This window comes from Chanodichthys erythropterus, chromosome 18 (genome assembly GCF_024489055.1).
Source record: "Chanodichthys erythropterus isolate Z2021 chromosome 18, ASM2448905v1, whole genome shotgun sequence".
Classification (NCBI taxonomy): Eukaryota; Metazoa; Chordata; class Actinopteri; order Cypriniformes; family Xenocyprididae; genus Chanodichthys; species Chanodichthys erythropterus.
In genome coordinates this window covers 30,510,365-30,521,897 of record NC_090238.1, presented here as the reverse complement: position 1 = coordinate 30,521,897, position 11,533 = coordinate 30,510,365, and the positions used below count along the sequence as shown (strand labels likewise).

The following is an 11,533-nucleotide window of genomic DNA, read 5'->3' as shown; positions in this document are numbered from 1 at the left end:
GAACATCTTGGATGACATGGGGGTGAGAAAATTATCAGGAAATTTTCATTCAGATGTGAACTAATCCTTTAAATTCTTGTGCCAAAACAGTATATGCAAATTAAATCCAGGCAAGTCATATCAAGTACTTGTATGACAGTGCCAAACAATTAAAATTTGCAGTCACAAACTCTGTATATACCACGCCAAATCTCTTTTAAACATTAAAACCATCTGTTTGTGCATTTGGAAGGTATTAACCATTTATTTTTTTAAAGTCACAATAGGAGGTGTTAAATATACATGTAGGCAACAAATACCCAAGGAGTTATGGAAATGTTACTGGTGTCCCATAGCAAGACGATTAGTTGCATAGTAGTATGTAAAATGTTTGTAAATTCACTAAACTCTCACACCACTCAAAAGTTCAATGTGTTTTTGTTTGTTCATAATATTCATGAATAAAATTCCTATTTCTTAGCAAATTCTGGGTGCTGCACCGTTGCTATACACAAATTTTTGATGGCAAGCCAAATGGGAAGGATTTCCACACTCCAATCCAGAAGAGGGTGCGTTGTAATGCAATGCTGTTTGCTAACCGCCGCAACAGGAAAAAGCACAGAAGAAGAACAGACTATCTATGCATAGATATGTTTAAGTGTAGCCTAATCTCTAACAATGTTTCAACCACAGAAAGACATCAATAGAACAGTTTGAGAATAATATCTCACGTAGCATTACATTTACCTTAGGCAAGTCATTTAGTGTCCACAGCATGTTAGTTTGCTAGAGAAATGATCTCTATGGGGAGCATTTCACTAAATATATGCACTATATGGCTAGCTTATATATTTACTTTAAATGTTTGTAATGCCTTAAATTATTTAATATATTTAAATAAATTTGTCAGAAATAACATGTTATGATAGTAACTGTGTAAATGATTATATTTTTGTAGAATAAGATTTATAAGTTCATGGAAAACCTGCCTTATGTGCAATTTACACTGAGTGTTGATTATTATATCTAAAAATAAACTGAATTGAAGAGTTTTAATTGTAAACTTTAATATTTCAGTAATGTGCAAGTAGGGATATATGGGATAGGGCTCCCTTCTGCAGGGGTTCCCAACTGTATATATATAAATCAGGCATTCACCACAGATAAAATGGATAATTTAGGCTACAATTAGCATTGATAAACATATTTAGGCTAAATTAGCTCACAGGCAATACAAGTAGGACCTATAGTTGAGCATATTATCTGTTATTCATGAATAGTTATAAAATGCACATTAAATTGATTAACTAAAACTGAAATACACCACTGTCATGTCACCAGTTCTCCACCAGAGGTCACTGACACTAAATTAGTGAGTTTCATTCCAATCGTCACCTGTGTTCATTGAATATCTTCAACATCAATATCTTCATGATAATGTAGTATTACAATTCAAACTGATTACGCCATTCTAATGAAGGAACCACAAGATCAGAATCAGTGATGGTTTCACAGACAGGGCTTAGATTTAGCCAGGATTAGACATATTTTAAGATATTTTAGCCCAAGTTGCTTTCAGTTAAAACAGTTCAAACATGCATTTTGGGACTTTGAAATGCATTTTGGGGCTGTGAAACCGGGGGGAAATGTATGAGAATATCAATACATTTCAATTTTTATTAAACTAATATAGACCATACTATATTAAACCAACCATTTAAACATCTGCGTTTCAATAAAATCCTTAAAAGTAGAGAAGAGCTCTTCGCGGATGCAAGGAGGGTCATGCTCATGCACACTGACTCTCCCTGTCACCTGTGAGACAGAAAAAGAAAAGGAAGCAGAAAAACATGAATACAGCACACAACCTGAAACAAGCAATATGCTCTTAGAAAACCATCTCCAAAAGTGTCAAATAGTCTTTTCTCCCTATTATAGCTTGTCAAACAAGAAAAATGTAGAGCAGGGCTCAATTTTATCCATTAGGAATTGATTGGTTCATTGTGATTTGCTATTGCTGATCTCATGTGATTGGTTGCCCCAGGTTGCCCCACCCTCGCCCCAGTAAACACGTCATCAAAGAAGAGAGGAAATGAGCTGCAATAAGGAGGGGAAGTTATTTTGATTGAAGATCAAAAAAAAAAAAAAAAAGATTTATGTGCACAGATAATTCATTTATAATAAAGCCAGCAATATTCCATAAAAAAACAAGAATTGTCGATTTTGAAATCTTTAGAGTCAGCATGAAACACAAGTTACGATAGTCTTTTCTTTCCTATTGTGATGTATCTCCTAGTGATTCTTTCTCGAACAAGAAAAAATGTAGGACAGGACTTGTCCTACAAATGAAAATGTGTGATAAATGTATTATACAACAAAAAATAAAACTTCAAACAACAAACAGAGATCCCTGCTCAGAAAATACCCAAAAGAGGAAGGAAACTGTCTGTTTACAAGTCAGAGCTCATGGGATGAACAGCAGATGTTTCTTTGTTTGGAGGTTTTCTATTTTAGAGATTTGGGGAGAGACAATGGGTTGATCTTTGTGATGAAATGGAATATTAATAATCCAGCATAGAGTAATTATGATTATGAGTATGGGCTTCATTGAGATGACTCACTAAAAGTACCAGTCCATCCTTTTTAATATATCATATTTTTTGCACGTTATAAAGATGTTCTTTGCATTTTGATGACTAACAAAAAATGAGCAACTTCGCTCACATCAACAATAGGTCTAAAGGGTCCACCGGAAGGGTGTCTTAGGTCATTTCCTGCCATTCAAATAGAGGCAATGCCCTGCTTAACACAAACACAGGATGTGACCCATGGCTAGATTTATCAGCAACAGGCAACAGACACAATGGCAAGACATGTAGTATGTTTGTTTCTGTGTAAAATATAGAAAAGATCATAACTATAACCTTTGTGGCTGAGTATGCAGTATGTATTTAATGTTATATGGAAGTTTGGTGTTGTCACACAGGGCTACACTCTAAAAAGTGCTGGGTCAAAAACAACCCAAGTTGGGTTGAAAATGGACAAACCCAACGATCAGGTTGTTTTAACCTAGCGGTTGGGTTAGCCAGACATAAAGTCATTTTTAAACAATAGTTGGGTTAAATAAAACTGCCCAGCATGTTAGGCAAACATTTTTCTTTTAGTCTCTGGCATACATTTTATCAAATCAGATCTGTAAAGTAATTCATTAAAATATATGCAATAGAATTATGTGGGGGGGGGGGGGGGGGGGTTAAATAATGACAACATGATTCACAACTTGTTCTCTCTTTTGTCAGATTCAATCACAGTTATACAATTATTATTGTTTAATCTTCATTTAGAATGCTGCATCTCTGAGATGTCTGTGGGTGTTTACGTCTGGAAGAGGTATTTTTTAGAATGTTTGATCATCTGCAATGCGGACGTTTTCCTGTCAGATGTCAAATAGACGTTTTTAAAATGTCTTTAGATGTTTAAGATATAGAATGTATGTAAAACTGACACATTAAAGATAAAGTGATCTTTAACAGACATCTTGCAGACATAAGTGTGTCGACACAAGAACATCAATATTTGCCAAACATGAGACTGCGAGCACTTAATGACTCCTGGTAAACTAAATTAGGCTATGCATCTCTTTAATATATCCCCCGATTAATACAGTGTGTATGTCATTCTTCATTAAGAAGCATAGTCGTCTAAATCTAAAATTGGACTGGTGTCACGTTGTTGAACTGTTATAGGTTGATACAGCTGGGAAAGTAGACAAAACAATAAGCAGCCTGGTCAGTTGTTTTTTGTTGGCGTCAGGAACTCGCCCTGAGAAGACACAAATGAAACCTGCTGCTCAAGATTTCCGTTGAAGGTCATTCACTAAACAGGATGCATTAGTTTGAGTCTTGTTTTGGTATCGGTCTTTGTCAGACACGTGATTTTGTTGTGTGTGACGTCACCGCGGCGCCATATTTGTGGTATCCCTGCTGACTGTGAGAATGAAAGAGATTACACGAGTTGAGATAACAAGCATATAACTCGCAAATATGAAAAAGCACAAGAACAAAGTTAAAATTTCATATCGCGATAAACTCACCAAAGATGCCAGGGACCGTTATTTGGAGAAATTTCCATCCATTCATAACATAGATCTGTACGAACTGACTGCAGTAAGTTGGAGTGCTACTGACCCCGCATTGCTACCTAAATCATCATACTTAAATATTGTTAACTGTCTTGTTTATGGCATAAACGCATAGTGAACAATTTAAAAACTATAAATCCCTCGAAGCTCACAGATATTTCACTAATGGGTGCAGGATTTATTTATGTTCTGAAGGAAGGACTGCGATAACAGTATAGTAACGATAATGATGATGATGTCGTGTTAACTACCGTATATAACAAATACATGATTAAGGATGGTTTAGTGTTATCAGGAAGAATTTTGAACTAATACTACCCTTTTTTTCATGCATTTTTTTTTCTTTATTGCATTAAGTACATAAACCAATGTATAACACTATAAACATTGTTCCAATAAACAAGGCATCATCAGAGATGTAGAATTTAATAGTGTATTTTATTATAGTACATTCTGATATAGTATACCTTTTAGAGCCAAAATAATTTGTAAATTATTGTCCTCCATCTACCTGTGTTGTCTGGGTCAATGACATTATGAGTCTTTTTTTTGTCCAAAAGCCTTAATAATAATAAAAACAAAGATATGTCATGCAAGTTAAATATCTGATTTATAGATTGTGTATATTATTAATTATCCTATTAATACTATAAGTGCATATAACATAAATCTACAAATCACCCTGAAAAATTTTATTATACATGCTTTATTGTTCATGCAAGACTGGATAAAGCATCAGCACATTTTTACACTACAATTCTACAAAAGATTCAAACATGCGCAGAGGCACAAAAAAAAAAAAAAAAAATTGTAATAACGCCATAAAGGTTCCCAGGTTTGGCAGACCCGTATAGTACATTAACATCTCCAAAACAAACATCAGACATCCTGTACATATCAAGTCGGTTTACTTCTGCACATGCAGATCACCATCTCCTCCAGCCTCCTGCATCTTCTCAGTGTGAAGATGATCACTCTCTCCAGCCTGATGGACCATAGTGTTAGCTGACTGACTTGGGTAAAGTTGGTTTTATATTCGCACATCCGTATTCAATAGCCTTGTTAATCACACTACACTGGACATTCAGTGGACATTCACAAGTAAATATGTCATTAAACAATACTTGCCTATTTTGATCGACTGTGAAAAATGTTATAAGTTGACAATCGTTGGTTGTCAATATCATGTCGCTGCTTAAAATTCGCAAACATTAATTTATTGCATATTTATTGGAAAGTCTCAATTTATCAGAAGTCTGAATGTGCAAATATAAAACCAACTTTACCCAAGTAGCTGACTGGATTGTTTTTCCTTACGTCTGTGTGTGCATCTCAATCAGCTCTGAGCTCTTGAATCAGTATATTGTGTATACAAATTTTGTGACTGAGACCGTCCTGATCAGTGCCCTAACTAATGAACTAGGGAGCTGATTGAGACACAGCCTGTGTTTAATGCTGATGTGGCCTTAATGTAGGGAGGGATGGTGTCCAGTTGGGGTCAGTCTCCATAATCTTTAAGCAGGCTGATCTGCAATGAAATGAAAAGGTCCACAGACCACAGCTGTAAAAAGTAGTCAGAAAATAAGAATCAGTATATGGATACAGAGCAAAAATGTCGTACCTTAAGTATAAAAATGCTGTAGCAAAATTAAGAAAAAAAAGGTAGACATATTCAAGTAAAGGGATTCAGTTTAAATTGACTTGTTTCATAGCACATACAATCCAAAACAATGCGTTGCTATAACGTTTTCTACTTTAGAAAACAGAAACCTCTAACTTACCTTTGTGAAATGTAGAAAGCAAACATACATGAATGGAGATATCTTGACGAAAGTGATGTCTCACCGCGGCAACCCATGCGATCCAGCGCCTGTTATTGCCTCTACATACTCTCCGTACAGCCTTTTTTCAAGTAGGAAACCGACTAAATCTAATCTCGTAGTAAAGTTTTTGACATTTTCTATCGTGGGACATATTATTGCAGCTTTTCACACAACAAAAGTGTGCCATTTTTACAATGAAAAGTAGCCAAAGAAGAAACAACTCTGCACTGATACAGAGATTGTTTGGATACCTCAGAAATGGCGGCGACACCCATAATGCACTTCGGTTTTCACGAGTGTGACGTCACCTGACAAAGACCGATTGGAAGGCCTATGAAGAATTCTTTCTCCATTCTCTGAGATGATCTGAATATTTTCTCCTCAGAGCGAGAAGTATTTTAACATTAATGATAGTGGCGGGATGATGCGTGTCCTGATTCTGATGTTGTCCTTTTCTGTCGCTGGCGGAACAGACCGAGTGAGAACAACGTGCACAGCCGAGGCTTGCCTTACATTGCATTTGGAGGAGGAACAGTTTGAAAAAGCTAAAGAAAACTGTGTCGATAATGGAGGCAATTTGGTAACTATGAGAAATGATAATGAATTTCAGAGAGTTAAATCGGCTCTTTTAGCAGCAGAAGACAGCATCCTTAACTCTAAAGTTTGGATCGGGCTTGAGTTGCCGAAAAGCCGCTGCACTGATTTCACTGAGGATTTGCACGGCTTCAAATGGACGTCAGAGCCAAACGACTCCAAATATTCCAACTGGAAAAAGAAACCACTGAGCACGTGCACGGAAAACAGGTGTGTGTCGATTTCGCTGGCTGATGATCTCAAGTGGACAGATGGATCGTGTAGAGAAAGCACATTTTATATGTGTAAATTTCTCTTCAAAGGCATGTGCAAACCCATAGTGATGGAAGAACCAGGTGATGTCAAGTACAATCTTCCGTTCTTAGCTCAAAATGAAAGGTTGGCGATGTTACCACATGGGACATGGGCTGAAATACTGTGCGGCGGGTCTGAGGATTCACAATCTTTTACCTCAATTTGTTTCGACAAAGATGGTATTTTTGGCTGGACAAATTCAGAGCGTTTTTGCGCACGAAATAAAAGAAGTTGCACACATAAAAACGGAGGCTGTGATCACATTTGTTCTGAGACTGCAGAAGAAAGTGTTCGTTGTGAATGTCGTGAAGGTTATTATCTGATGGATGATCAAGTTAATTGTGCTCTCAGAAACAACTGCGAAAATTCACCATGTGAATCAAAGTGTATACCGACATCTACTGGGTTTTCATGCGCATGCGCGGAGGGATTTCAGTTGGCTGAAGACAACATAAACTGCGTTGATATCGATGAATGTAATCAACATATCTGCGGTAAACACAGGTGTCACAACACGCTGGGAAGCTATTTTTGTATGTGTAACTCAGGTTTCAGGCTTGTTGCTGGTAAATGTGAAGACGTGGACGAATGCGCCGAATCCAGATGTGATCAGGGCTGTCTTAATTCGCAGGGTTCATTCTCTTGTTTCTGCCACGCAGGTTATCATTCATTATCAGGGAATAGAGGAATGTGTACAGATGTAGATGAATGTCTTAGTAAACCATGTGAAGACATCTGCCTCAATACTATAGGTAGTTTCAAATGTTCCTGCAGGAAAAACTTCATTTTGGCTAAAAATGGAATCAGCTGTGTCCCGGATCCTACAGAGAAACCACAACACACTCCATCTCCAGATGATACAGAAGCGTTTATCACTGAATTTACTCAGTTAACTACCAGTTTTAAATCGACAACATTCAAACCCCCGTCACTGAACAAGACAAACACTCAAGGGCAATTCCACGCAAAGGTCATCTTTACTATGAAAAAAAAAAGTTTTAACCAAAAGAACAAAACCCTTTTTAAATTGTCCATTTAGGTCTGTAATATACTGTATTAATGTGCTCTAACAGAAATTTTAAGAAAATTGCCTTGTTTATCCACAATATATGTGGTAAGTAACAATGCTTAAATTAAATTTTCAACCAACCATATTTCATGCTTTCAAAAAAGGGATCAAAGACCCCATTTTTTAAACTTTAATTTTAGCAGTAAGCATTGTGTAGAAAGATGGATACATGCCTGAGAAATAAATACACTCATTTAGTCATAACAGCACTGCCTGATGAATTTATAAGGGCTAGAATAAAGAGGTCAGGACGCTTCAGTGCTCTGTCACGTCCGTAACGTTTTAATGATTAAGTTTATGTCATATAACAATTATAAATGCAAATAACTTGAAACTTTATATGCAAAGCTAAATTATGTTTATGCTTATTAGGATCAACAATTCATTTCACTACGTTGCTGTGAACAACCATAATAAGCGTTACGGACGTGACCGTTACGGACGCTTCATATTAAATCCTATGAGTTTGCTTCTTTATATTGCTATCATCTGTTTCAGGCTTACCATATCAGAACATACCCAATAATCGCAATACTCTTTGTGCTTTGTTAGTTTTAATATGAAAAAGGTTTAACTTTCAAATTCAGTCGATTTTATTATTTTTTTTTTTTCAAAAATTAAACAATAGATGTCGCTCTTTAATAGCCTACGGCGTGTGACAGATTAGCTTCTGCAGCGCCTGTAAGCGGCGGATCAGGCGCACATGAACCGATCTTCTCTTCCTCTTGCCAGAGAACGAAATATGAACATCAAAAGGTAGGCCTATATGATACAGTACAACTTATAGAAGAGCATTGTGTCTCATAGGACACTTCCCTCGGGAATTGGGATGTCGCGTTACCTGTTGGTTAAAAATGAATAGCCTAGCCTATAATGATCACAATCCGCGCGATCAAACAAAATGAAAATAATACGATTGCAATAATTTTGACTTGAAATAAAGTTTGATCATTTTGACTCAAGACTCCGCTTTAAACTCTGAAAACTAGACGAAAAAAACCGTGTGGTCATTCATACACAAAACATAAAACTGACATGATTGCGATTGGCAATAGTGTCAATCGGTTCACCTGACTGTGGGGAAAACATGCGATTTTAAACTGCTTTATGATAAACATTAATATTTGTCAATGTATTTTAGCATGCAGTTCTGTAAGAAGGAAAATCATGGTCTCTAAATTGATTCTTGAACAACGCACATGCTTGTCAACATGAGAAATAGGTCTAATCTATAACCTTTTGCAATACAGAGTATAACGTTACATTTGTATAAAGTTTAGTAAAAAGTTGATCAATTGTGGAGTCTTACCATACTGGTATCCCAGATTTCAATATTTGGTGGTGTACATGCTTGCTTGAGGTCTCTGTGAAAGTTTTAAAGCAGTTTTAAAGCAGTCTTCTGTGCCGCTTTCAGACCGGTCACATCCGTAACGGAAAACTGTCACATCCGTAACGTTGTTTTTTCCTCATTAATGCGAACACGAAAAATGAAATAAAATTATTATTTTATGCTCTGTGGAGAGCCAACCCTTCTTTATTCGGTGGGCAGTATTACTTTTGGTTTGCGCAATGTAATTCACAGAATTCTTAAAAAATATGTTGTCACCCAAAACTTAGTGACTTTTTTTGTCACGTCCGTAACGCTGTATATTTCCCTCATCTAAAAAATAAAACAGTTGAGTAGACTGACATTTTTCTAATGTCTGGACTCCTTTGGTAAGGGATTATGAATATATAAATAGACGGTTCAATATGTTGCTATTAAATGCATTCTTTGAGCATTTATATTTCAAGTTTTGACTCCAAATGTCACGTCCATAACGCTGGAATTGCCCTCAAGTGGACTCCAGTAAACGCAAAGAAAGTTTTGTCAGTAGTTGGATATTCGTGTATGTCTTAGCTTCAGTTATTCCATTGGTTGTGCTCATTGTGCTCATATCAGTTTTAGTCATCTGGAAACGTTCAAGAAAAGAGACTTTGAAAAATAACAACGCTGACAACTACTGCTGGGTTTCATCTGGATTGGACAAAGAACGGAAAAAAATCAACATTCAATTGAACAATTTAATGTAGCCCAAGTGTGAATGCTTATTTTCCGTCAGCATCATCTGACAGAGGACTTTTAAAATTGTTTTTGTGAATTCTATCCTTATGTTGGAATTCCAGAATTATCTAGGCCTATTTTTTTCCCTCTAGATGTTGGATAAAAAGTGAGCATAATAAAACCACAAAGGATAATTTAAGGCAAGGGTCAATGGAGACAGGCTATACTAACGAACGGATAAACTCTTTTCAGGGTGTTTTCTGTCAGGGAGGCAAGTTTTACCTATATGTTTTGTTGTCACTTATTAAATACAATTTCTGTCCTTTAAGTGTTTTCTGTTTAATTAATTGCTTTTTTTTTTTTATAATTGTTGTTTTGCAGTCTACGTTTTGCTGAAAAGCCAATAATAGAATAGATCTATTATATTTACAGTCTTTTGTAGCCAAGAATGTACGGTATGTATATATTGAGAAATTAACAAAAAAGTGTAGGTTGGGGTAAGATGACATACACACGTTGTCCTGACCATAGATGACACAAAATCTCAGCACTTTTGATGAATGGCTACACTATTTTCAATTTTGTAATTTCTTCTGAATATCAAGATTTAATCAGCTGAAACAGTTTTGAAGTTAACTGATGTTGTGCCTCTAGAATAGTGATCTATGATAATGTATTATGTTGAATATTAAAGTTTTTTATATATTGGTGGAAACATCAGTGTTTTTGGATTTTTGATGTAAAAGTTATATTCTATTTTGAAGTAAAAAAGATTAGACCCTTGGGGTAAGATGGGCCACCCAGAATTGGCACAGAAGGCCCCAATAGCATGTTGATATTATTATTTTAAAATGTAATAATTATTGTAATTAATAGGGTTATTATTCAGTCTTTACATGAATTAGATGTACATTTCAGATATCTTTGCTTTCATTAAAACCTTGAGTGAAATTGTTAAATTCATAGTGCATTCGTAGTGTTGCTATTATGACATGTCTTCAAATAAAATATGGGCAATTAAATGTTTAAATATTCATATGTCATGTATATAAGCCATAGAATAATTTTACCTTTCAAATTAATCTCTTTTACTGGTATTTTACAATTTTAAATAGAATATTTGATTTAGTATTTTACATTAATCACACTTTTAAAAATATATAAATATTAATAAGAATTTACATCAAAAGTCATACATTCTGTAAATATTTTAATATTATACATTTTGTGCTATAACAAATAAATTAGCAAATGTTTCTATTTATTTCCTATAATAACAACACAATGGCTGATATATCATCATCCAGTGCACATGCTAAACTACTAATCATGTGACATTGGTGCTCCGAACCACTGATTCGAAACAAAAGATTCGTAAAGCTTCGAAGCTTCATGAAGCAGCGTTTGTAGAATGGTTTTAAGTATGTCTTTAGCACCTTTCTGGATCTTGAGGGGTTCAGTGACATTGCTGGCAATAGAGGCTTCAATGAGCCATCAGATTTCATCATAGCCGGCCCGTTATCATTATTCACTGACTGACTGAATGAATCATTCACGTTCTGGTAGGACCACAACCATTTGAAAATACA

At 35.6% G+C, this 11,533-nt stretch overlaps 1 protein-coding gene across 1 annotated transcript; it reads left to right on the top strand.

The window, feature by feature from the left end:
- Window positions 1-6,253: 6,253 nt before the first annotated feature.
- Window positions 6,254-10,953, top strand: LOC137006439 (complement component C1q receptor). The gene is made up of 2 exons (XM_067367209.1): window positions 6,254-7,778; window positions 9,735-10,953. The coding sequence occupies exons 1-2, from the start codon at window positions 6,365-6,367 to the stop codon at window positions 9,971-9,973; spliced, it is 1,653 nt and encodes a 550-aa protein (XP_067223310.1). The 5' UTR covers window positions 6,254-6,364; the 3' UTR covers window positions 9,974-10,953.
- The last annotated feature ends 580 nt before the right edge of the window (window positions 10,954-11,533 follow it).

Bases quoted from the DNA above. Each gene is read 5' to 3' on its own strand.
- LOC137006439 (XM_067367209.1), top strand. From the start codon at position 6,365: ATGATGCGTGTCCTGATTCTGATGTTGTCCTTTTCTGTCGCTGGCGGA. The intron at 7,779-9,734 runs CTCAAGGGCAAT...GCTGGAATTGCC, and splicing joins GTCACTGAACAAGACAAACA to CTCAAGTGGACTCCAGTAAA.